This window comes from Phacochoerus africanus, chromosome 2 (assembly GCF_016906955.1).
Source record: "Phacochoerus africanus isolate WHEZ1 chromosome 2, ROS_Pafr_v1, whole genome shotgun sequence".
In the NCBI taxonomy this organism is placed as follows: Eukaryota; Metazoa; Chordata; class Mammalia; order Artiodactyla; family Suidae; genus Phacochoerus; species Phacochoerus africanus.
The window spans coordinates 269185702-269212690 of NC_062545.1; the positions used below are offsets into that span (position 1 = coordinate 269185702).

Consider the following 26989-nt stretch of genomic DNA (forward strand, 5'->3'; position numbering starts at 1 on the left):
CGCGCGGGTAGAGCTGCCGGCGGCACAGAGCTCGCAGTGCGGCCCGCGCTTCCCAGTGTCCGCGCCCGCTGTTCGTGCCCGCCGTGCCCGTCCCGCCATGGCCGCGGCCGCCCTCCCGCTCCGGCCTGGACCGGGGCCACTGCCTCTGCTCTTGCTGCCTCTGCTGCTGCTGCGCGCCGGCCCGGTGCGCGCCGACAGTAAGGTAGGCGCTTCGCTCCGACTCCGGCGCCGCTCCGCGGAGAACTGGGCGCGAGGGGGCGCTGTGGATGGGGGTGCGAGCCAAGCACTGTGTCGGGGCCGGGAACAGAGGACCCGGAGAGCGGAGATGGGACTTAGAAGAGGCCGCAGGGAGGCCGCAGGGGCTAGGGCTTCTGGAGAGGAGCGCGTGGGGGAGGAAGCGCTGGAGATGGCAGGGGTCATTGGGAACCGGAGCCTCAGGAAGGGGCGCTGGGACCCAGTCCATGCGGGGAAGGTCAGCACTGAAACCCCAGGCCAGTGAGAAGGGCGCTGGGAGCTTGGCGGGGCCACAGACCTGGAGATACACCCCCGCAGCCTAGGGAGGGAATTCCTAGGAGCGTTGGGCAGGGGCAGCCTGGAGACCTGGCTCCGAGTTTCCAGAGGCCGCGCATCTACGTGGGACAGACCCTGGGTCACTGGCACCCAGCGATCCTAGGTTTGCAGCAGGCCCTGAGCCAAGGTTTTCAGGCCGTGCTGGGGACCCAGAGTTCTTCCCCAGTGACCCCTGCTGGGTTGGCCTCTCTCCTGACTTCTTGTGTTCCTGCCAGGGATCTGATGCACCTTGTCTCCAGAAGCGACTGAGCTGTTCTCAGCTCTCAGTTGTGGCTAAAAAGATCTGCTCTGGTGTCAAGCAGATTTGGGTTCAAATCTCACCTTCACCTCTCCGCTGGGTGACCTTGAGCCTTTACCTCTCTGAGCTTCCAATTTCCCCACCTATAAATATGGGAATAATAACATAGTTCTCACTCCCTGCCATTGACAATTCCTAGATTAGTGAGATCAGGCCTGGAAAATCCTTAGCGCCCCTCTGGCACATAGCGGGTGCCCACTAAATGATACTGTGATTTTGAAATCTTACCACAGAGACCCCAAAAGGGAATGAGATCCAGAAAGTAGAGAGGGGAAGAACTTGGGTCAGTCAGAGCAGGGACCCCTTAAGGATGTTCTGGAAGTGACGCAGTGAGGAGTGGGTCACGACTGGGGAAAAGTGAGAGACAGGAGGAAGGTAGGGCCCTGCTGGTAGAACATGAGAACAAGAATGACTTCTCTGGATGTTGCTAAACCTCTTTCCTGGGTACAAGGTGAGGCTGCCCTGTGCACAAGCAGGTAAAGGGCAGAGGCCACTAGCCGCATGGTAGGTATATGAGCAGTGGTCACTGGCAGACCTGGTATGCAAACAAGTGAACTGTAGACCTTACCCTGTGTTTCACAGACAAGGAGGAAATGACGATCATTCCCATTTTACAGACGGAGAAATTAGGGTCTATAGAAAGACAGCTGGGAGTTCCCGAAGTGGCTCAGTGGAAACGAATCTGACTAGCATCCATGAGGAGGCAGGTTCGATCCCTGGTCTCACTCAGTGGGTTAAGGATCGGGCATTGCCATCAGCTGTGGTGTAGGTGGCAGACATCGCTCAGATCTGGCCTTGTTGTGGCCGTGGTGTAGGTCAGCGGCTACAGCTCCGATTCCACCCCTAGCCTGGGAACCTCCATGTGCCATAGGTGTGGCCCTAAAAAGACAGACAGACAGACAGAAAGAAAGGAAGGAAGGAAGAAAGGCAGCTGGCTTTTGAATCAAAAAACCTAGGTCTGGCCCTTTGTTCTTTGGCTGGGTGACCTTGGGCAAGTCACTGCCTGTTTCTGGACCTTAGTTCCCTCCCCTGAAAAACACTATCTCCCCCAATTCCCTTTCATACAGGGCTTTCTAGGATTCCCTGATAGGGTAACAAGGGAGCAAAAAACCCCCAGATAACCTGATCAGCACTTTGCCACTTCTCATCTCTCCAGCTGGGAGGAATATTTGGCCTTGGGTGTCCTCTGAGCCATGCAGAAGGCAGTAGGGCTTGTGGGGGAAGGCTCACATTCAAAGCAAAGCAAAGCGAAGACAAAGAAAACCCAACACCCTGTTTATGTAGTGAGTCAGCCAAACACTTGCTAGGTTGGGGGGGGTGTGTCTAGTTGTCCCAGGGCAAGCTGGGGCTGGTGGGGTGAGGAGGCATGTCCTGGAGTTTGGAGGATGAAGCAGCTGTGGGACTCAGCACAGCCCTCCCCCAGATGCCTCCCACCCCACACCACCTCAGCCAGCTGGGAAAAATAAAAATCAAGTGATGGGTGAATTTACTCCGCATTCCTCAGCACAGCCAGAGTCCTGCTGGCTCTGCAGAGAGAGAGAGAGAGAGAGAGAGAGGGAGAGGGAGGGAGGTGTTTTCATTGTCACCCCCTCCCCCCCATAACAATCCTCCTTCCTCTTCAAGCCTGTCCTGTTTTCTGGTAGTGAGGGGAGAGCCCTTTGGAGGGCCGGTCTGGGACCTGAAGTCTATTTAGGACCCTAAAGAGTTAAGTTGGCCCCTCCTCAGCCTCCTGCTCCTGGGAGGTCCAGCCTCCCCTTCTGCCCAGCACTTTCAGGGGTACAAGGGCAGCTCAAACCCCAGTACTCACCACAGAACTCTGTGGTCTCAGCCAGCTCCTCACTCAGCGTGTTTTAATTTTGTGTTTATAACAAGGTCTCTCCTAAACAAGACTTGGCGTTTCCATCTAAGGAAGTCTTTGTCACAGCTTCCCTGGCCTTTCGGAGAGGCTGTGCACTGCGGAGATTAGGATGGACAGAAAGGTAACCACGTGACAGCCAGGCATGGCACCAGAGACCTCTGGGAACCTGCTTTTTGCTGCGTGTCCTTGGGAATGTGGCTGAGAATTCCTCATCTCTGCCTCAGTTTCCCTATCTGTGAAAGGGCCGCCAGCATCTCACTTCCTCATGCATCCGGGGCGGCGGGAAGGGGGTCTTTGGTGAGCCTTGCCACTGACCAGGGGCCCGGGGCAGAGGGGAGGCGGAGGCCTGTGGGAGCTGGGCCAGGGTGCAGTGGGGGGGGGGGCTGGAGTCAGTAGGCGGGGGTGTCCCAGACTGGAGCAGATGTTCCAAGCGAGGCCAGTCCCCGAGGCTTAGGTGTTGCTGCTCCTCCGCTCGGGGAGTTTCCGCCTGTGGGTGTAATTGGAAACAGGCTCCGGAGCAGGCAAGGGCTGCCCAGTGATAGTGTCCTCTTCCTGCACACAAAGAGTGAGGGGCCAAGCTAGGCCCCGCGGGGTGTCTCTGCAGGGAAGGGCCTGCCCCATCATTCCTGCTGGCTGGGGCACATGAAGAGCATCCTGGGTGCCAAGGCCCCCTGCCCAGGATCTTCAGCAACACTCTGCGACTTCAGCGCTCCCTCCCCGTTTGACAGACTTGAACCCTGAGGCTCAAAAGAATCAGGTTGAGGCTGCTGAAAATCCAAGACAGGGAACTTGGGGAGTTTGGGCTCTCAGCCTTTAGTGGGCATCCAATGACCTGGGGAGCCTGAGAGGGTCTGAGCCAAGGGACGTGGAGTGAGGACAGGGCACCTGCATGGTCCACGTTATTCTACTGCAGGTAATTCTGAGGCACATCCCCCAGTTGAGAATCCACTGAGGTTTGTGGAGCAAGAGGGCAGCAGATCATCAAAGAAGCACTCTGGGAAGGTTAATCCAGCGGAGAAGGGGCTCCTGTATTGTCCAGGTAGCGGTTAGTACGACCCAAGCCAGGCCGAGGCCATGGAGTGGAGAATGAGGGATCCATGTGAGAGATACTTAGGAGGGAGCACCAGGAGAAAATGACTGATGTTCCAGAGAAAGAAGGGGGCTCAGAGATCTGGGCTGGGCAGGGGGGTAGGTAGCCAGGGGTTTGAGAGAAGACGCTGGGTCCAGTTTAGGACGGATGAAATTTGGGGTGCCTGTGGATATCCAGGGGGAGGGCGTCCAGCTGACAGTGGGCTCTGGGGGGAGGTCTCTGCCTATAGGGGGACATGGGAACTGCCTGTTGATGCATCTGGCCACCTCAAGATGACACAATTTGAAGCTGTTCTGTTTCTAGGACATTTTATAGGTTGAACTTCCACTTCCCCATTCTGTCAGATTTATCCATCTGTCTTCAGAAATATCTCAAGTATGCCTTCTCACCATCTTATTGTGAGATTTCCTGCAAATAGCTAGGGACCTTTTTGAGCACAAGCCACCCACACTTCTGGAGGCTTTGGCAGCCATGTGTGCTGAGTGAGGATGCAGAGAGAGATGGGGGTGGGGGGGGGCTGAGGCAGGGACTTTCCTGTATTGCAGTCCCTTCAGCCCTCATGCCGAGGGAAGGTGGATCAGGCCCAATGGGCGCCCCATTTCCCCTGCCTCACCAAGGCCTAAGCCAGGGCCACCATCTCCTCCCTAGCTCAGTTGCTGGTGGAGAAGCCCTTGCCTGGTGACTATGAGTGGTCACAGGAGAAAGAGCATGTGAACTAAATTTTGGAGTCAGGCTGTGCTGTGTGGCCCTGGACAAGCCCCTGGTCTTCTCTGATGCTCGCATTTCTCCTAAGATAGGCTTGTGGCGTGAGCAAAGAGAGGTAGAAAATGCTGTACAAATGTGAGAGAGGGTTATTGGCAGTGACTTTGACAGCAAGTAGAGGGCAGCCGTTCCATGCCAGGTGCTCTGCATGCATTGACCCATTTCAGCCTCAGGCCAAGCTTATGAGGAAAGGACTGCCACCCTCCCCATTTCACAGAGGAGGAAGCTGAAGCTCAGAGGGGTCAAGGCCACACAGAGGACATGTGGGAGCTAGGATTTGAGCCCAGGCCTGGCTCCTTACCATGTACTCTGCTGCCTCTAGTCAAGCACCACAAAACATAGTAGCCACAGGAGGTGGGGGCCTGCCTGGGCTCCTGGCAGCTGGACTGGGCCAGAGGCCTTCTTCCGCCTCCTGACTCCTGGCCTATGTCAGGGCCTTGGCCGCCGCATCAGGATGTAGTGCCTCATCTTGGGGCCGGGGAGGAATGTTGCGGTCTGATATGGAGGCTGTTGCTGCTGGTGGGGGTGGGGGCTGGGATTTGGGTGAGTCCCGAGGAAGAGGTCTCTCTGGCTTGGCCACACCAAGCACACCCGCATCCATGTGCTGGGCCCAGCCCCACCTGGGGGAGTGGGTGGGGGTGGCTAGGGGTTCCAGAAGAGCTGGGAAGGGGGCCCAGAAATCACAGAGAGAGGCCGGGCTTACAGCCCTAGCAGCGATCTAAAGAATGTGCAGCACCCGGGCCGGGCTGTCAGCCTTCACAGGTGGGGAGAAGTGCCCAGCAGCGCCTGGAGTACACTTCGCCCACCGAGGACCCAGGACAAATCTGCCACCCCCAGCCGCCCCCTTCCCCACCCTCCTCATCCCCCAGGGGACTGCAAGTACACTCATCCTGGGCTCTGAGCCCCTTGAACAAGTCATTCGATGGCTCCAAGGCTATTTCCTCATCTGGAGGACACTGCCAAGAATATCTGCCAATCACATGGAGAAACAAAGGGATAAACAAGCCCCCATCAGGATGATTGGTGGTACTGTTAACTACAAGATACAGGCCACCGTGTGCGCTCCTGGTGCTGGACTGGGATAGTCCTGGGATCCTGTCTCTCAGTCTTCACGCGGTTCTTTGTTGGGTACACACCAGCAGTAGTCTCATTTTATAGATGAGGAAACTGAAGCACAGAGAGGGTAAGTCATCTACCCAAGAGCACACATCTGAGGGGGGCCATGGCTGTGTTGCTAATCACTGCCCCACACTTCCCCCAGCACTCAGCGAGTTCTCTTGTTTTGTTTTGTTTTTTCTTTTTTGTTTTTGTTTGTTTTTCTTTTTTCTTTTTCTCAGTGAGTTCTCAATAAATGTCTCTGCCCTAGGCTCTGCACCCCGGGCTTGCTTCCTTCGTCCACTCTCTGTCCACAAAACAGCCTGAGTGAGCATCCTATGATGCAGATCTGACCCCAGGTCTCCTGCCTAAAACCTTTCCATGACTCTCCAGGATTTTTAAGAAGAAGCCCAGATGCTCAGCCAGCTTTCATGACCCTCTGTGGGCCAGGCTCTAGCATCCCCAGCCCCACTTCTTGCCACCCAGGTTTCCTGTAGGCACCAGCCAGAGTGAACCTCCTCCAGGCCCCCAAAGTGCCAGGCCCTTGCTTGTCTGAATATCTGATCTGCTGTCCCTGTAATGCTCTGCTCACGCTTAGAGATGTTCCCCAGGGTGCCCTCCTCCAAGCAGTCTTCGTGGGCTCCCCATGTCTGCTTCTCCCATGGCTGGAAGGTCAAGGACGTATCTCTATCTATTTCTTCTGCCCCTGCAGCTATCACCCAGAGTCTGGCAGAGGCCAGGGGCTCAAACAGCTGTCTGAGGGCTCAGAGCAGAAATGGAGTGTCTACCACCCTTCCCCCAGCACTGGCCTTTTTTTTTTTTTTTTTGTCTTTTTGTCTTTTCTATGGCCACTCCTGCAGCATATGGAGGTTCCCAGGCTAGGGGTCTAATCCGAGCTGTAGCCAAAGGCCTACACCAGAGCCACAGCAACTTGGGATCCGAGCCGCCTCTGCGGACCTACACCACAGCTCACAGCAATGCTGTATCCTTAACCCACTGAGCAAGGCCAGGGATCGAACCTGCAACCTCATGGTTCCTAGTCAGTTTCGTTAACCACTGCACCACGACGGGAACTCCAGCAGACGCTGGCCTTTGACTCACCGGAGCCCCTCTTGCAGGTGTTTGGCGACGTGGACCAGGTGCGCATGACCTCCGAGGGCTCCGACTGCCGCTGCAAGTGCATCATGCGGCCGCTGAGCAAGGACGCGTGCAGCCGGGTGCGCAGCGGGCGGGCGCGGGTGGAGGACTTCTACACCGTGGAGACAGTGAGCTCGGGGACCGACTGCCGCTGCTCCTGCACCGCGCCGCCCTCCTCACTCAACCCCTGCGAGAACGAGTGGAAGATGGAGAAGCTCAAGAAACAGGCGCCCGAGCTCCTCAAGGTAGACTTTCTGGAGTAAAGGCAGGGATGGGAACCCTTTGGCGTGAATGCCTGGGGAGGGGGGGGGGGGGCTGTCCCTCCTCCGACAAGGTCCACAGGTTCTAAGGCGGGGGCTGTAAGACCATTCGGCCAGGCAGTGACAGAGGCAGCCTTCGATGGCTAGTTTACCTGAACATAGAATAGAGAGCCCTTTACCATCTATTAGCATCTAGTCTAGCATCCTGCATTTTTTCCCAAACCAGGTCATCTGTGCGCACCTCCGTGTAGTATTTTACATTTTCAATTGTGTTGCATGTGACTGCTTTCAGTGTAATAATATTTCCCATATTGACATACCACCTTTGTGCCAGATGTTGTGCTAAGCTCCTTTTTTTTTTTTTTTTTTTAACATTATTTCTCTAAATTCTTAAACCAGTCTGTGAAACATGGGATCTTTGTCCTTCATTTTATAGTCAAGAAAACTGAGGCTTGGAGAAGTTAGGTAACTGGCCCAAGCTCTCACAGAATGACATGTAGCCTCAAGTCTATACCATACATTTATGTGACTTTGTTCTTATAACCCCCTCACCGCACCCGACCCCACTGCAGGAAAGACAGGCAGAGCAGCAAGAGGCCCGTGAAGAATTGTCTCCCAGCGTTTGGCTAAAACATTTCCTTTAAATTTAACTTTAGTTTTATTTTTGCAACAATGGAATGGATACCAAACCTCTCAAAGTTGCAGGGGGGATTGAATTTTAGGCCAAGTGGCCTCTTGACAGCATGGCAGTCCCTGGACCACACCGTCTCCCAATCCCACTAGGGGCCTGCAGACTCCATGCGCTGAAGCCATAGGCCAGTTGTCAATTATAGGGACAAACCCAACTTGTGCTCAAATCCACTTCTCAACAACTGAATTATAAGCATAATTGACATAAGGACACACAAAATCTTTTCCTAAATGCTGACTAATTCAGTTTTGCCACAGCCCTTTGGGGAGGGAACTTGTGTTCCTAGCGTTATGGGGAGGGGCAGGGGGCGGGGAATGAGAGGGTGGAATCTGAGGCCCAGAGAGGAGTTGTGACTTGCCTAAGATCACAGAGCAAGAAATTGGCAGCACTAAGATTTGAACCCAGGAATTCTCTACTGTGTCCCCTTGCCACTGGAGAAGTCACTAGGCAGTTCTGTCTGTCCGGAGCCCATTGTCCCTTCAGCCTTTCAGTGCACAGCGGCCCTGGGAGCTTTGACTCAGCCTTAGAGGACTGAATGAGAGAATGGGGGGATTACCCAGCAGACAGGGTTGTAGGGGGAACACAGAGAAGACACTGTGCCTCCTTGACACGGCAGGAGCAGGGGCGAGTAACCCCAAGGGGAGAAGCGGACAGAGGCAGGAGGAGACAGGGCTGAGGTCTCTCTCACTCAGCTTGGCTCCTCCCCACCCTCAGTGGGAGGCTCTCTGTGGGCAGCCCCCCAGGAGAGGAGGTTAGGGGAAGCCACTATGGAGGGGAACACCCACCCGACACCCTCCCCTTGTCTCTCCCCAAACACTTCCCCTCAGGCTAAGGACAGCAGCTATGACTTGGTCTTGGTTGTGTGGCTCTGAGTGGGATAGATGGGATTCTAGGTCCCTTTTCTTGGGGAGGTTGGCTGCAGGGGGCCATATACTTCTCACCTCTTCAGTCCCTTTCCTTCTGGACATGAACTAGACATGGCCCCATCCTTGAGGCCTCCCAGTCTTGCGGAGGCACAGCTCCTGACCCCAATAACAGCAGTGTGGTCAGTGCCGGGCCAATGGACGTCCCAGGTAACGTTAGAGCTGGGCTTTGAGGGATGTGTAGGAGTCCCTCAGGCAAAACACAAATAAGGATATTCCAGATGAAAGTGGAGTGGGTGTGATCCTAGGGCACCCCCCTGCCATCTCTCTGCCCCAGCCCCACGAAGCCACCTGTCACTTCCTCCAACACAGTACTTCTCAAACTATATGCGGTGAAAGACCAGTTTTTTAAGAATCAGTCAAGAACCAATACTTTTATAAAAGACTATAAAGGGAATTGTTAGAAAAATGAAATGGAATAGAAACAGACATGCAAAATACAAGTCCAGTAATATATTATTAGAGTCCACAGATACAAAAACCCTGTCAAATGGCTGTGAGAGTTGAAAAGCCTACCCTCACTTTTTGTAATTATTTTATCACAGACTGGTGACGAGCAGTTTGGACTGGTGCTGGTCCACAGACCTCACTTAGAGTAGCACGGCTCACACACGCTATGCTTCTTCTCACCTCCAGCTTCTTTGCACGAGCTGTGCCCTTTGCCTAGAATACCATTCTCCTGCCGTCTTTGGCTAATGTGTGCTCCTCCTTCAGAGCTCAACTCAAACAAAACTTCCTCCTGGCATTCTTTACTCACCCACACCCACTCCCAGACAAGGTCATTGCCTTGTTAACACCCTGGGCACCTGGCTGTTTCCTTCTGCGTTCCCTGATCCCGGTACCTCTGCGTTACTCTGCATTCTCTGACCTCCTGTGAGGGACCACAAAGGCTGTGTCTGTATTGTTCATCACTGTCCTTGGTGCCCGAGTCAGCATTTGCTAAGGCTAAAGGAGGTGGCAGCGGAAGATCAAGGAGGGCTCCAATGTCAGGCTCAGGGGATCAGAAGCCATAAGTGGGAAGTGGGGAGCCACAGCAAGTGATCTAGCGGGGAGAGACCATGGTCAAAGCTGTGCTTTGTGGCACAGTGGATTAAGGATTCGGCTCAGGTTGCTGCTGTGGCACAGATTTGATCTCTGGCCTGGGAACTTCCAGATGCTGCAGGTGGAGCCTCCCTCCAAAAATAAATATAAAAATAAAAATACTGGGAGTTCCCGTCGTGGCTCTGCGGAAACGAAATCTGACTAGAATCCATGAGGACACAGGTTCAATCCCTGGCCTCACTCAGTGGGTTAAGGATCCAGCATTGCTGTGAGCTGTGGTGTTGGCCAGCGGCTACAGCTCCGATTCACCCCCTAGCCTGGGAACCGCCATATGCTGCGAGTGCAGCCCTAAAAAGCAAAATATATATATGCATATATGCTCTGCTTTGGGAAGCCAGTTCTGGTGGCCATGACAGCAGCAGAGTGAAGCCAGGAAGTCCCCTTCTAGCCCCCTGGAATAGTTTTCATTACTGCTTCTGTTCATGAAGCCCACACTGAGCCAAGCCCTGTCCACATGGTGCTGCTTGCACGGCAATCCTGCTGCCCACTTCACAGAGGAGGAAGCTGAGGCCCAGGAGAGTCTACGTGCACGGCTCTCAAACTGAGCTCCACAGAGCCCTGGGGGTACAATGCAACCCCTCAAAGCCTGAACAAGGTTGGAGGGGAGCAGAGAAGACTCGAGGCCTTATCCCTGCTTCCAGCAGAGCCCCCACCCCCTCGTTCTGTTTTAGGGATCAGCGTCTACTCAGAGAAAAACTCTCTGGCTTCAAACAGCTCAAGCTCCCCTGGGAGAGTGGGAGTAAAACTGTGTTGGAAATAGCTGGCCAAGGCCAGATAGCCGCGCTGGCCTGCTCAGGCCCTGAAAATGCACGCAGGAGGGCAGGCTGGGAGAACAGCTCACTGGAAGCGAGAGAAAGCCCATTTCCCAACCAGCCCCTAGTGCCAAGGTTTTTCTGACACTCTCGCTGGCATCTTGGCCATCTGGAAGGAAGGATCATATCCTGCTCAGGTGTGACAGGGAGGAGGAAGAGGGGCAGCTCAGGGAAGGCCCCTTCCCTGAGGAGACCCAGCGTCTGCTCCTGACTTGTCGTGCAAGTCCCTCCCCTGCTTCTGGCCTCGGCTTCCCCATCTGAACACAGGAGCAGTAAAGCATGGTAGGAAAGAATGGTTTATACCAATCTGGGTTCTGCTTCTGGCTCCCCCATTTAACAGCCACATGGCCCTGGCATCACCTCCCTAAGCAGCAGCTTCCCAATCCGTAAGACGAAGATAAAAGTGACCCAAACCTTGTCTTAGGTTGGGTGCCTGGAAGCAGACTCTGAATCGAGTGACCTGTGTGCAGGTGACTTATTATGAAAGTGCTCCCAGGATCAACAGATACCCAAGTGGGAGAAGCCCCAGGAGCTCGTTCTGGGCAGTCGGAGGGAAATAAGCCCCACAGGGTTGTGGTTCCAGGCTAAGGGTCCATTTCAGCCCCAGGGGACACTGGAGCTTGAGTGGCAGCTCACTTGTCCTACCAGGGCTTGGGGTTCAGGAGCTGGGCTTCTAGGCGCCCACATCAATCAGGCATTGCCTACAGGCTGCCCCAGGAAGACACACACTCCAGGCACTTTGGGGGGCAAAATGGATCTTTGAAGAGAGTCACAGATGCAGGCTGTTAAGAGAGAGACACATGGGAGTTCCCACTGTGGTGCAGTGGGTTAAGAATCCAACTGCAACGGCTCAGGTCACTGCGGAGACGTAGGTTCCATCCCCTACCCGGCACAGTGGGTTAAGGGATCCAGCATTGCAGCATCTGTGGCATAGGTTGGACTCAATCCCTGGCCTGGAAAGTTCCATATGCCATGGGTGTGGCCATTAGGGAAAAAAAAAAAAAAAAAAAAGGGAGACACATGGAAGCCAGGGTTGGACGCAAGAAACAGGAGGAGGGATCCAGGGAGGCGGATGTAGCTCCTCCAGTGCCCACTACACACCTTGTAGGGGTGATGAGGATTAAGTGAAGTGACTTGTTCTAGCCCCTACCTAGTGCCTCCCGTATGAGAAGTGCTCAAAAGAGGGAACGTGAGGCTTTTCTCGTGATTAGGAGCAGGCTGGGTCTAGTCAAGCTGACCATTTTGAGGCTCTGGGTTCTGCGCTCTGGAAGGGCTCCTTTCACACCCCCTACGCCCGGCTGTGTGCTGTGCCTTTTCCCCAACCTCTGCCTTCCCCGGGCAGCTGCAGTCCATGGTGGATCTCCTGGAGGGCACCTTGTACAGCATGGACCTGATGAAAGTGCACGCCTACGTCCACAAGCTGGCTTCCCAGATGAACACGCTGGAAGAGGTAAGGGCGGGGCTCGAGCCAGAGGCCAGGCTGGACAGTGCTGGGGGCCAAGGCCAGTGTCCGAAGGGGCCTGGGCAATTCTGTCTAGACCGCAGTGGCTGTTAGAAGCTGGACTCCGGCAGGAGCTAGGGGAGGGAGATGCCGGTCCAGCCTTTGGGGAGGAGGTCTGACTGGGCCTCAAGGGCCTACAGGCAGCTGGAAGGCTGAGTGGAGAAACTGAGGCACCTACTGGCTGCATGAAAGGGGTGTGGAGGGGGCTGCAACTTGCAGTTGCCCTGACTCATCAAAACCAGGGCCCACATACTGCCCAACTCCCAGGCAACCGTTCACATGAAATATCAGCATTGTGCAAAACTGGCCAAGCCTACTGGGACCAGGCTGGAGGCAGCCCGGCTGCCCAAGGACCTACCTACAGTGGAGGCAGAGGTGCTAAATGTCTTCTTCTGGTCAGAGCAAACGTGCTAGAGGGCTGGCACGTGGCTAAGACTGCTCCCTGAGGACAGGGCCAGGGTTGGGTGAACGTGGAGGGTCAGGCTGCAGATTTGAGGTTTGCATCTCTGCTGGCACAGCCTGGCCTCCGCCTGTTTCCTGCATCCTGTCTCTGCTGGGCTGCTGGGAGCCTGGGAACATGCAGCTGCCAGGAGGGGCATGAGGGCTTCCTTTTCCAGCTTCCTTTCCAGGGGGAGGGGGCACCTGGGTATCCTGTGCCCCATAGTGGGAGATTAACCCCTTACAGACCTCAAAGCTAGGGTCACAGTGGCTTTAATTATTCAAAAAATGTTTGGTGGAGTTCCCGTCGTGGTACAGTGGTTAACGAATCTGACTAAGAACCATGAGGTTGCCGGTTCGATCCCTGGCCTTGCTCAGTGGGTTAAGGATCCAGCGTTGCCATGAGCTGTGGTGTAGGTTGCAGACGCGGCTTGGATTCTGAGTTGCTGTGGCTCTGGCATAGGCCAGCGGCTATGGCTCCAATTCAACCCCTAGCCTGGGAACCTCCATATGCCACAGAAGCAGCCCAAAAATTGGCAAAAAGACCCCAAAAAAAGTGTTTGGTGATTATCTCTTATGTGTCAGCATGAGAGAAAGGTTAATAGTCACTGAATTTCTACTGTGCCCCAGCATTTTCTGGGCATCTAGTACGTGCCAGGCTCTCCTGTTAGTGGTTCTACTGTTAGCCTCCTTTGGCCTTTCCTCTTGTAGTCGTAGGAAATATTAACTCACTTCACGAATCTATGAGCCAAATGATCTGGAGGGTACATCTGCAGAGCCTGGAACAAATCAGAAATTATTTCCATAGCCACAAAGAAATGAGGTTTTAATTATCTTCTGTTTTGCATTATCTGTGCTTTGCTTCTGTTCACTGAGTGATAACTCTAAAAAGAAAAGAAAAGAAAAAGGCCTTTGCTAACTCTGGAAGGAAGCAGAAAGAACAGTCTCACTTGGGAAGAGCTGGCTCCCTCTGCCCAAGGGAAAAACATCACGGAGGTCGGGCAGCCCTTTGGGCTCCCAGCTTCCCTCTGCTTTCGTCCCTGACACCAGTGGTTCTCAGCCAGGGGCGATTTTGCTCCCCGGGGCCAACTGACAATATCTGGAGGCATTTCGAGTTGTCACAACTTGGGGAGGTGGGTGGTGGATGCTGTTGGCCTCTAGTGGGTAGAGGCCAGGGGTGCTGCTGGACATCCTACGATGGCACGGGGCCTCCCTACGACACACAGATGCCAGCAGTGCTGAGGCTGAGCAGCCTGCCTTACACAGTCTGCCTTCTGTCTTCCCTGTGATCCATTTAAGAGTGCACTGTCTTGTTCCTTAGCCTTCCTGGACCTCACCGTCACCCTGACATATAGTTGTTATTATGAGAAGGATCATTTTACTGGCAAGGAAACAGGTTCAAAGAGGTAAAGTCACTGGCTCCAAGTTACCCAGCCGGGAAGTGAAGAGCAAGGATCCGAACCCAGCTCTGCCCTAGCTCCTGCCCTGCTGCCTCTTGGTCCCCGAATCTGTTTCCATTCAGGGCTGACTGGACATAAATCACTTTGAGGTTATATTCTCCTCCGTACAAATGTCTAGCAATGAAATTCTGAGCTCGTTTTCCTGATGCTCCAGGGTGTCGCAGCAAAGAGGGGCTTCTTGCATCTGACTCTAGCCCCTCCTGCTCCAGCTGAGAAGCCGACTCAGACAAATGGATGCCACACATACCCCTGGCCTGCTAGGGCTTTGGGGACCTGGGGCTGATCCCTTCCAGACCACCCTGAGTCCTGCCCCATGGACAAGGCCTGCCTGGGCAACAGCCCAGCAGTGGGGCCCCCTGGGTGGGAGGTTCACAGAGATTGAGAACCAGGGGTGTCTCAGGAGGGCCTGGGGTGAGGAGGGGTGAGGCTGGAGGCTGCTGAAGCCAGGCAGTGTCCCCAGCAAGGAGGAGGCAACTAGGGAGAGCCTGACAACAAGAGCAGGAGTAAAAGGCGGGGCTCGGGAAGGAGTCAACACCATCCAGGTGACAAGCCAGAGACTTGGAGACTAGGAAGGGATCAGCAACCATAGCAACACCCCAAAGAGTTTCATTATTGGAGTATTTTATAAAAAGGGGGTATTTATGTATTACCTGCAAAATTAAAAGGTAATTTTAAAGTAGCAGAGGGTTGGTAGCAACTTCAAAGGTGGATCCACAAGGGACTGGCTAAATACATTTTGACCCATCCACACAGTGGCAGACTGTGTGGCCAGTAAGACATATGTAGGAGTGTCCAAAATAGGCTCAAGTGAGAAAGCAAAGTGGAAAGAGAAAGGAAGGAAAGCAGGAAGGCAGGAAGGAAGGAAGAAGGGAGGGAGGGAGGAAGAGAGGAAGGAAGGGAAAGCCGCACCAATTATTAGCATTGAGAAATAGGTGAATGGAAGACATAGATCCCTTTTAAACCCATCTGTATCCTTTCATTTAGTCCTAAGAACATAATATCTATTTTTTCATTCATTGACTGTTTTTTTAAAAGATGCTGATAACTACAGGTTCTCTTAGCAACCTGCTTTTATCCACCCATGCTTGCTGGTGCTGCCCCCACCCATTCTCCCCCGAACCCTGCTGGGGAAGACCGGGCAGGAAGCTGGGGTGCCCCCAGGGTGGGGGGTGGTCAGAGGCTGCTGGAAAGACCTCCGGGTCTGCCCCCACAGAGCATCAAGGCCAACCTGAGCCGGGAGAACGAGGTGGTGAGGGAGAGCATGCGCCACTTCAGCGAGCAGCTGAAGCACTACGAGAACCACTCGGCCATCATGATGAGCATCAAGAAGGAGCTCTCCAGCCTGGGCCTCCAGCTGCTGCAGAAGGATGCAGCCTCGGTGCCCGGCGCCCCCCCAGCCACCGGCCCTGGCAGCAAGGCTCAGGTGAGGCCAGGGCTCTGGTGACAGGGCCAGAAAGTGGAAGCACAGTGCGCCAGGACCTCCACCTGGAGGGCCAGCTGGGTGGGGCTTTGGGGCTCTGGGACTGGGTGGAGGGCTGGCACAGGGGGAGAGTCTGTGGCAGGGCGGAGGCAGGGTGTGCCCACCGTGCAGTGAGCAGCTAGCACAGGGAGCTGGGGCAGACACGGGGATCCAGCTGAGGGGTGTGACCCCTGAGCCAGACATTTGGCCCTGGGAGACCAGGTCAGCTTCAGCAAAACCACCTCTAACCTCCTCTGCTGTGGCTGAGGGGGCCTGCTCAGGGGCAGATGGGCAATGCCTCGGGCACCCCAGCTGACTAATACCACTTCATCTAACCCATCCCGGGGTGGAGGACTCCTGCAACAAACACCCTGACAGTCCATAAACTTAGCGCACAAAGTGAGCAAAGGCCTGATTTTGTCACCAGGCAGGTAAAACACACGTTGGCGCAAATTTGAAAAAGGCCCACAGCTAGGCAGACAGATTGCAGAAAAGGCTCTTCCTCTGGGCAGGTAAATTAGAGAGAGGAGCCCCCTTTGGGTGGAAATTGCACAAAGGCTCCTTCCTCTGCTGGACACACACCAGGGGTGTGTCTGTGCACCTGGAGTACAGACTAGACTTCAGTCCCATTCGTGCCTCTTTGACCAGTCACCGTGCGCAGGACATGACCCCCACCAACCCCCCCAGCGGCCTTGGTTTCTCTGGTTAGTGGGGGAGGAAGGGAGCTGACTTCTTCACAGACATGATCTCAGTTAACCCCATCCCTAGGAGGAGGGATGCTCGTTGCCCAGGTGGCAGAAGCGGAAACCTGGGGTGGGGTCACGTGGAGAGGGTGGCTGTCCTGGAACCCGAGACTGCATGACCGCCAAGCCCCTGCTCTTCCTCTCCTCCCCTTGGCTTCCTGTGCTGATATTTTGACGATGGGGCCATTTTTGTCTATAGCAGGGACCACCTAGACGCTGATAAAGCAGGGAGGAAGCCTGGTGCCTTGGCCCAGAGCTGGCTTCCTACTCAGTCCCGTGCCAACTCCAGAGCAAGAATGAATCCTATCTGGGCCGTGGCACAGAAGGTCTAGTTACTGTCCTCTTTGTATCTTCTAGAGAGTCTGCCTGACAATGGGTGATGTCACAGGCCCTGTGTCCTTGTGCCAAGCCAGCATCAGAGACATTTCAGAGGATGTAAAAATAACACAATTCACAAAATGTTAGAAACAACATGCCCTAAGGGCCATGCCCTGTGACCAACCATCCCAGTTTGCCCGGGACAGAAGGGTTTCCCAAGAGGCCGGGTTTTCAGCCCTAACATTGGGAAAGTTCAGGCACACTGGAAGGAATGGTCACCCTGCCCAGGGGCCTGAGAACCTCCCAGAAACCAGTGAGGGAGGGAGCCAGGGATGGGAAGCTGGCCCAGTGACCGGCCACCTCCCCGGGGAGACCACTGCAGTCTCCTTGCAGGGGAGTGTACGGGAGGTGGGAAATGGAACAGGAATCCAACCTGTCAGGCTGGCCTTCAAGCCGGCAGGGGAGCTAGAGCGCTGAGTGGGGAAACCAAGGCACAGCGTGGCACCGCTGTCACCCCCGTGGGAGGAAAGCTGGGATCTCATGAGGGCCCAGAGCGGCACGACCATGTCCGGCCCCCGCATGCTGAGCCTCCCTGACTCGCTCCGGCCCCCCCGAGTCTGAGCGCTCCCTCTTTCCCCAGGACACAGCTGGAGGGAAAGGCAAGGACAGCAACAAGCATGGCAGCGTGCAGAAGACCTTTGTGGACAAGGGCCCCCCCAGACCTCCCAAGGAGAAGCTGCTGAAGGCGGAAAAGCTGAAGAAGGAGGGCGGCAAGGGCCGATTCCCTCAGCCCACAGCCAAGCCCCGGGCCCTGGCCCAGCAGCAGGCCGTGATCCGAGGCATCACCTACTACAAGGCGGGCAGGAAGGAGATGACCGAAGCCATGGCTGGTGAGTTGGAGGGAGATCGGAAGCTTGGGGAGTGGGGCCTCCTTGCAGAGCCCAGGGTCCTCTCCATTGTCAGCCTGCCCCGGATCTCAGCTCCACGGCTTACGTGTTGGTGCCCTTTGCTCAGCCATACCATGGCATAATCCTCCCGACCCCCCGGGGTTCTGGAGGATGAAATGATGAAATCAACACAAAAGGCCACTCAGTTCTTCTCCAGTATTTACAGCTGTCCCCACTCTCCTTGAAAGATCTGCTGAAGGTTCACTATGTACGTGCTGGAGCTTCCAGACGTTCTGCCTGACGCAGAGCTCAGAGGCTAGTGGGAGAAAACAGACCCATGACCAGCTGCCTCGGGTGAGGGGGGAGAACGCAGGGACCGGGCCAGGGTTCGGAAGGTGACGTGGGCCTGCGAGGCACCTCTCATTCTCAGACTGGTACTAGGATGGCCTGTCCAGCACCTCCCACTCTTGTCCCCCCAGAGAAGAGCCCACCGACTCCTGTATCTTTCCTGCAGCTCCCTGCCAGGCCACAGTGAAGGGCAACAGAGTGATTAACTGAGAAACAAGAGACTAAATTCCCAGGGTACCCACGTTTCTCGGCTGTCTTCACGGGTGTGGTTCCTGATTCTTCCTCTGAGCCCCTCCCCTGATGCCTGCCCTCCTCTCATGTCCCTGAGAGGTGTCCCAAGCCAGCCCCCCTCCTGGGTCCTGCTGACCACCTCCTCCAATGAGGTCCTCTAGCCAGCCTGGACCCAAGGGGGCTGGGGCATGGAGCTCTGAGGGACCCATCTCCTTCAAGAGCCCCCTCAATTCTTGGTCTCTTGGGGCTCAGGGGCCTCTTCTCCCAGCTCCTGGTGCCAGCTGCTGGCTCTAAGTCCTGCCAGCTCTGCCTGGCCACAGCACAAGGGCCTCTGACCCCTAACCGGGGCTCTGCCCAAGAACAGCTGCAGGCATCTGACTCTGCCAGCATGGCCGTGGGAACAAGCCCCTGCCCTGCAGGCTGCTGAGGCCGGGGGAAGGGCAATGCCCACTGATGGGGGGGTGGGTCACCACTTCCGAGAGACTCCAGGGGCTCCACAGCGTGGCCTTGCTAAACTCCTGTACAGAGAGGAAGCTGGCAGGGAGAGAAAAGGAAGGAACCAGGCGAGTGTCCTGGAGTCAAGGTTCCTCAAGGCCTCTCGGGGGCCACACCGTCACTGAAACGACAGCAACAGACATTGTCCCTGGCATCACAGCTTTCTGAGTCCTTTCACACATGCTGTTGCACTTTTATTTGGCCACATCCACGGCATGTGGAAGTTCCCGGGCCAGGGATTGAACCTACCAGTGACCAGAGCCGCTGTCATGACAACAACCGATCCTTAACCTGCTGTGCCACAGGGGAACTCTGTGCTGTTTCACTCGATCCAAGTGAGGAAACAAGCTCAGACAGGTGAAGTGACTGCCTCGGGTTTCACCGAGAGTTAGTGGGACCAGGACCCAGAAGCTGAGGTGTCTTTGTCCCCTGATCTGTGCCCCTGAGTCCTCCAGCTTTCCTTACCCAGACTCCATCCATCCCAGCCCAGGGAAGTGGGTAGGTCATGAATGACCCAGAGGTGGCTCCAAACCTGTCCCACAGAGCTGCAAAAGTCCTATCAGCAACGCCCGTGCCAGAGGGAGAAGGGTGCCAAGAAAACCGAGAGCTGGGCGATAGGAGGTGAACAAGGGGACAGAGAGAGATAGAGACCTGGGGTCCAGAGGTGACAGGAAGCTGGCTGCACATGCCCGTCCCTACCTGCAAATCCTAAGTGAGAGAAACTAGAGGGTGGTTCCAGGGGAGAGGACGAGGAGAAAGTCTGTCAAGTGGGAGCAGGGGTTTCTGCCTCCTGGCATTAAAGAGCTGGTACAAAGAGTCTGTCTCCTCGGAGGGGAAGGGGTCTCACATTTTGGCACCTCGCACTTGCCGGGATCTGTGCAAATGTTAGACACACGTTTTCCTCTAATCAGCACAGCAGCTTAACGTGGTGCACCCCATGACGCTCCTTGCACAGAAGGGGGAGCTGAGGCCCCCCCAAGGCCACTCACCTGAGGGGCTCAGAGCCAGTCTGCTGACCATGAAACCCTTCCACCTCCCGCTTTGCAAGGCCTTCCACTCCTCAGGGGCCACCCCCACCACTCCGCCATGGCCCAGCCCAGTGGGCCTGGGGAGGACCCCAGGCAGCAGCAGGGGCTGCCAGGATGTGAGCACAGGGTCTTCTCTCCACAGACAATGCCCTCAAGGGCACTTCCTGGCTGGAGCAGCTGCCACCCAGGGTGGAAGTCAGGCTACCCGAGCCCAACTCGGCAGAGCGTGACGAGGCTGGTGGGCCCAGGGCCTCCGAGGCAGCAGATTTGGCCCCTGGCACCCCCGCCTCGGGTCCCACCCTCACGCCCACTCCCACTGCCAGCCCTCTGCCCACCGAGCCATCTTCCCGCCCAGAAGTCCCCAGCCCAGGTGAGTAAGTCAGTCTCCTAGGGGTCAGTACACTATAGCCCTTGGGCCAAATGCAGCCTGCAGCCTGGCTTTGTACAGCCCTCGAGCTAAGAATGGTTCTTACATTTTTAAAGGGTGGTTTAAAAAAAAAAAGAGAGAGAGAGAGAATATGGGACAGAAGTGTGTGGTCTGGAAAGTCTAAAATGTTTGCTATCTCATCTTAACAGAAAAAAGGTTGACAACATTTACAGTGAAACAGGTAGTCTTTTTAACAAATTCTTCTTAAAATATCATCAAGGAGTTCCCATCATGGCACAGCAGAAACGAATCTGACTAGGAACCAGGAGGTTGCGGGTTTGATCCCTGGCCTCGCTCAGTGGGTTAAGGATCCAGCGTTGCCATGAGCTATGGTGTAGGTTGCAGACATGGCTTGGATCCAGAGTTGCTGTGGCTCTGATGTAGGCCGGCAGCTACTGCTCCCGTTAGACCCCTAGCCTGGGAACCTCCATATGCCACGGGTGTGGCCCTAAAAAGACAAGAAGACAAAAAAAAAAAAAAAATCACGTCACCGAGAATCCGATCATCAAATCCAGCAACTATTTCTTCTGTCTTTATTTCTTCTGTCCAGTCTTTGGCCCTATTTTTGTAGTTTTAGCTTGTAGCTTTGGGTAGAAATCTTCCTTATTATAATCATCAATCCCATCCTTCTGGAGGGCCTCTTGGCTACCTGTGATAACAAGCCAGCCTTAAAACCATTCTCTGCTCTGGTCACGTGCATTCCACTTCTAGGAATCTTTCCTAAGGAATTCACCAGCTATGTGGACAACAGCTGGCGGCCTAGTGGAACCTTGAAATCACATCATTAAAAGGCCATTTAATGATGTGAGAAATTGCTTAGTGGAGGGGGAAAAAAAGCAGGATACATAAAACTGTATATTCGGAAGAATCATTTTTTAAAGTATATCTGCATGACTATGCGCAAAGAAAAAGAGAAAATACAACACGTTTAAATTTTTTTTTGTCTTTTGTCTTTTTTTGTCATTGTTGTTGTTGTTGCTGCTATTTCTTGGGCCGCTCCCGCGGCACATGGAGGTTCCCAGGCTAGGGGTTGAATCGGAGCTGTAGCCACCGGCCTATGCCAGAGCCACAGCAATGCGGGATCCAAGCCACATCTGCAACCTACACCACAGCTCACGGCAACGCCAGATCCTTAACCCACTGAGCAAGGGCAGGGACTGAACCCGCAACCTCATGGTTCCTAGTCGGATTCGTTAACCACTGCGCCACGACGGGAACTCCTAAAATTTTTTGAATAATAAAATTTTGAATGATTTCTCTGTTTTCTCCAGTCTCTTTTTCTGAATGTTCTGTGTTTTTTTAGAATGAGCAGACATTGCTTTGATCATGAGGAAAGGAAAAAAAAAAAAAAGGCTGCAAACAAAACCTCGGGAGGGATTTAGTAAGACCCAGATAACATTCCCAGGACTGCTGCTGTGACTTGGGGCCTGTGACTCTGGGTATCAAATTCTGTACCCTTTGCTTCCCACAGGCAGAGAGGCAAGCTGTGAGGGCACCCTGCGAGCCGTGGACCCCCCCGTGAGGCACCACAGCTATGGGCGCCATGAGGGAGCCTGGATGAAGGACCCTGCTGCCAAGGATGACAAGATCTATGTCACCAACTACTACTATGGAAACAGCCTGGTGGAATTCCGCAACCTGGAGAACTTCAAGCAAGGTCGGGGACCCCGTGAGATGGGAGAGGGGCAGGTGTAGGTACCTTGGAGAGGGTCCCCTATGGAGGCTTGGCCCTCCTTTGCCTTGTGGTTTCCCGTGACCCAGACTTCCCCTGCCCAGCCTAGCTCCAAATGGTTACCTACCCCAAGAAGAGGAGTCTGGGGGCACCCCCTGTGTGCCAGCACCGGGCCAGGAGCTGGAAGGCCACCCAAACAAGATGGACGTGGTCTTGCCCTCATGAGGGAAACTTACTGTCAAGGGTAGCAATACACAGAGTTTCCACTTGTTGAGTGCTTATTATGTGCTAATCACCCTGTGTGTATCAGTGCCTGGTATCTTTGTAACTTCCCGAGCTGGGGGTTATCATCCTGTTTTACAGGTGAGCAGAGCCCCAGGCCTTACAGGAGCTTCAGGTCTGGGCAGGGAAAGGCAGAAATTTGGTTATCAGATCTGGAACATGATGAGGGGAAAGGGTCATTGAGACATGACCTGCCTTCCAGAAATGCACCATCTGATGTGGGTGGCAAAGGTTTAAAGAAACAATTTCAATAGAGTGCTAGAGGGAGACCTTAGGGGGCTGTGGGAACCCAGGCTGGAGATCAGGGAAGACTTCCCAGGGGAGGTGATGCTGAGACCGGGGCGGGGGTTGGTGGGGGGGGGGGGAGAAATTGCACGGGCAAACACCCGGAGACAAAGCACAGGGGCTGGTATCAGCCTGTGTCTAAATTCTGGCTGTGCTGTTTCACAACCGGGTGGCCTTGAGCCTGCTTCCTCCCCCGGCAAATGGGATGATAAGAGAACCTCCTTCCTGAGCCTGTCTCCATGGGACAAGAAGATCGCCCCGGCTCAGGCCCACAGCACGCTCGGTGTCCACTGTTTGCTGGGCCCTCGGGTGAGCTGGGGGTTGTCCGGCTGTGACCGTCTGCCCTCTACACGCAGGCCGCTGGAGTAACATGTACAAGCTGCCCTACAACTGGATCGGCACGGGCCACGTGGTGTACCAGGGCGCCTTCTACTACAACCGCGCCTTCACCAAGAACATCATCAAGTATGACCTCCGCCAGCGCTTCGTGGCCTCCTGGGCGCTGCTGCCCGACGTGGTGTACGAGGACACCACGCCCTGGAAGTGGCGCGGCCACTCGGACATCGACTTTGCCGTGGACGAGAGCGGCCTGTGGGTCATCTACCCCGCCGCGGATGACCGCGATGAGGCCCAGCCCGAGGTGATCGTGCTCAGCCGCCTGGACCCGGGCGACCTCTCCGTGCACCGCGAGACCACGTGGAAGACGCGGCTGCGACGCAACTCGTACGGGAACTGCTTCCTGGTGTGCGGCATCCTGTACGCCGTGGACACGTACAACCAGCGGGAGGGCCACGTGGCCTACGCCTTCGACACGCACACAGGCGCCGACGCCCGCCTGCAGCTGCCCTTCCTCAACGAGCACGCCTACACCACGCAGATCGACTACAACCCCAAGGAGCGGGTGCTCTACGCCTGGGACAACGGCCACCAGCTCACCTACACCCTCCACTTCGTGGTCTGAGTGGGGACCTGCGCTCGCGGGAGCGGAGTGGCCGTGGGCACGGGGGCTCCCCACAGCAGCTCCTGCAAGGCACCTCCTCAGCAACTCTTCATTGGGAGCCAGGCCTGGCACGAGGTGCTGGGCAGGTGGGGTAGCCAGGATCAAGCTTCCTTAGTGCTCAGTGGAGTAATTATCGCTTCCAGTTACAGAATATTGTGCCAAGAACTTCACTGTGCACTAACCCACTTAATCCTCCTATTGACACTCTTGGAGGGAGAGACCACTAGCCCCCTTAACAGATGAGGAGACTGAGGCCTCAGCTTGGATCAGGCAGGCCTGTTTCACCGATGAGGAGACTGATCATATTCTCCCCTCCCTCCTGTTCTCTCAAACCTGTTTCCCTTCCCTCGGGCTACTCAAAACCAGAGGCTTTGGGGATCAACACGCTTGCGTTGGGTGGAGGTCTGGCTCTGTGTGCCACCCCAGGCCCCTATTCTGACTGAGCTATTGGTGGCCCTGGACTTTGGGCCCTTGGCTATTGTCTCTGCTCCTTGCCTTTGGCCACCCCCCCACCCCATTCCTACCCCACCCGCTGTCAGACTGCATTCCAAACCTCCACAGTCACCCAGCCACTGAGCAGAAACCACACCCCGAGAAAAAAATACGAGCCCTCGTTCCAAGACCCCCCCCCCGTACTCATTTTTATTTTTTCTTATTCTTCACCAGTGCCGTCATTTGTTTCTGCAGCAGCAGCTGAGGAGGCTGCAGGCAGCTGCCTGCCAGCAGCAATACCAGGGTGGGGAACTGGGCCAGGCCCCGAGGCTCCCTCTCCACCCAGAAGTGCTGGCTTTGGCCACATACCCAGGTTGTGGGACCTCTCCCCTGTCCCTCCCAGAGCCTTTGGGCCTGGGATCCACCTCGTTCTTTCTCTCTGTTTGAACCCACAACGTATACACACTCAGGGATACCTCCAGGTCTGCCATGAGCAGGACGCTAGGGCTGAGGCTGGGTGGTGCCAGGATGAAACAGGTTCGCTCCTCCTTGTCAGTCCTAACCTGGTCATTGGCTGGGCTGGCCCAGCAGCCTGGGGACTAGAGCGGGCTGAGATGTGGGCGGTCAGGTCCAGAGGAGGCTTTGGACCTTCTGGTTGCAGGGAAGAGCCAGAGGGTGGCAGCTGAGAGGGAAGGAGAAAGGGGGTCTGTGGCTTGAGCTTTTCTTGGCTGCAGAGAGGTTGGTGACAGGGCTGCCCAGAGCCCAAGACTTGGGACTGAGGATGCACATACAGGCTACCTCGCCCAGGGCTGCTGCTGGCTCCCCCGAGCCGCAGACTCAGACAGCCCAGAGGAGGAGACCTTCAGGCCTGCCCTCACCTGCTCTGAACAGCATTTTCAGAGCTGGGACGTTCCCCAGTCCAACTCCCTGCTTCACCAAAGGAGAGACAGGCCCAGAAAGGTTTAGAGAAGGGCTCAGGGCCACGCAGAACAGGACACAGCCGAGCTCCTTCCAGAAGGGCTTTGTCTGTATCCTTTATTTTCCTGGCTTCAAGGCAGCTAGGCAATAGGCCACCCAGCACCCAAGCCACCCCAGTACCTCTGAAGGGTATTTACTGCTGGTCTCTATACAAACCAGCCCTTGGTATCTGTACACGTGAACACCCAGCTGCCATGTTAGGAAATTCAACTGCATACCCAAGAGTGTAAGGAAATGCTTTTGTGCAAAATATATTTCTTTCAGGCATTGTCAGGTAATGTGGTTTTGTTTAAGCTATAAAATTAACTCACCCCTGAAATAAAGGGGGAAGATGATGCCCAGCCAAGCACAGCCTGACTCATAGGGGTGAATACGTCCAGCCTCCCCCACCCAACCGAAGGCTGAGGGTTCCACTTGCAGACTCTTCAGGGGGCTGTGAGTCCCAGTGTTTCCCTGGGCCCTGGGTGTGGGTTTTAGAAAACTGTCTTTTTGATATCATGGCCCAACCATGTGAGAAGTATTCAGGCTCCTCTTTCCCCATTAGTCTGAGAAAAAGGAAAATTAGAATGGACTGATTTTTGAAGGACAAGCAAGATGGTGTTATGGAATTTCCCTTGTGGCCCAGCAGGTTAAGGATCTGCATTGTCACTGCAGTGGCCTGGGTCACTGCTGTGCTGTGGGTTTGATCCCTGGCCCGGGAATTTTTACATGCTACCAGCACAGCCCAAAAAAAAGTTTGCTGGGGGAGAGGATGCTGGCTGCAGCCTCTAAACATTCACTGAGCCCCTTCTGTTTTCGGGCCTTTGCATGTGGGTTGTGCTGCAGGTAGAGTTTGTCCTCACTTTACAGATAGTCAAACTGGAGCTCAGAGAAGCTAAATGAAGGCAGTTAAGTGGAGAACCATGTTCCCAAATCCTGTCGTATAAGCTGAGCATCAACAGAGGGTTAGTTTAGGGATGCCACGTGCGTGTTTTTCTTGCATCATCCCAACAGTGGAAGGTATAATACTCTGAGTGTGCCCATTTTTACAGACAAGGAAACTGAGGTAAAGGAACTTACCCAAAGTCACAAGGCAGCTTAGTCTGTAGTGCAGTCAGGGTTTCAGGGCTGGTCGGTACATGTTTGTTGCCAATTGTGTGTCACTCTAGCAGCGGCTCTAGAAATGACGGCTGTTTTTTTTTTTTTTCACCAGTGTGGCCAAGCTGCAAACTGCATCTACATAGGAGATCCAAGAAAGAGGCTGGGGTCAGATTTATAAAGAGCCTTGACTGCCAAGCCAAGGAGTGACTGCCTCCAATAACATTTGGAACAAAATTAAGTGTGAATTAACAGAGAAAAGGAAATTCTAAGACAGTTGGATTTTGTCCTATCAGAGATGTGAGGCAGGGAAGAGTTTCTGTGGTGGGCTTTATCAGGTTTGGTAACAAGTACTTCAAGCTAGGAAGGAAGAGGGCCAGGCTTTCCTACCAGCCTCAGCAGTAAGGCAAAGGAAGCTGACTCTTTTTTCTGAACAACATGATACGCAAAGAGGCTTTGGTGGCCACCTTTGCTCCTTTCCTAGAGATTTCTAGGCCTTAATATTCAGTTTGCTCTGCTTGGGGGAAAAAAAGAGACCTCTGCCTTGGTGGGCAGCCCTAAAGGTGAGGGTGAGGGTTTTTTCCTAGGAATGACTTGAGGGTTCCTGAAAGCCCATGGGTTTCTTCTAAAGCAACCTTTCCTCCATGACAGCATTGCAAACCACTCTGGGCACAGGAGGCCACAGTGCTGGATGGTTGTCGGGGAGCCCTGGAGAGCAGTGAGGGAGTCTTTCGTCAGAATCAGCTATGCTCCGAGCAGCTGCGCAATTGGGCAGGGACGGGACCGACAGAGGGGACAGATGTCACCTCCCTTTTCTGGCTGGAGAACTGCAACTTAGGACAAAGGGCAGCTGAGGGCCCCAAAGCGCCCTCCTGGTGCTAGAAGGCACCTTTACCCACATTATCATGAACCCACCCAAGGCTGGCGTTACTTTCTCCCCATTGCAGGGGGTGAACCTCAAGTTCAGGAAGGTGAAGCAACCTGCTCAGGGTCACGAATCTTTAACAAGTAGTGGAGTCAAGAGTTGAACCAGGTCTGTTTTTACACCGAAGCCCCAAACTGACGGTGGTTAGGAATGTAACCGGTCACATTTTTGGCCACTGGGAAACTCAAAGTCAAATTTGAGATTATTTGTAACAGTTGTACTGAGGCTCCTCCTCAACTCTGGCTTCATTCTAGCTTTCTGCTTTTACGTGTACCCTGATCTCTTTCTTTTTGTTATATTTTATCTATTTTTGTAAATTGCCACAATATGCCAGTATGGTTTTTTTTGTAACAAGGTAGATGATATCTAAATAAAACACATGATCAAAGGCTTGATTTAAAAATTT

At 54.6% G+C, this 26989-nt stretch overlaps 1 protein-coding gene across 1 annotated transcript; it reads left to right on the forward strand.

Annotated features, from left to right (window-relative positions):
* Positions 1-26989, forward strand: OLFML2A (olfactomedin like 2A). The gene is made up of 8 exons (XM_047768375.1): positions 1-202; positions 6792-7055; positions 11940-12047; positions 15210-15419; positions 17157-17406; positions 19648-19875; positions 21404-21589; positions 22528-26989. Exons 1-8 carry the CDS (start codon positions 98-100, stop codon positions 23130-23132), a joined length of 1956 nt encoding a protein of 651 aa, XP_047624331.1. The 5' UTR covers positions 1-97; the 3' UTR covers positions 23133-26989.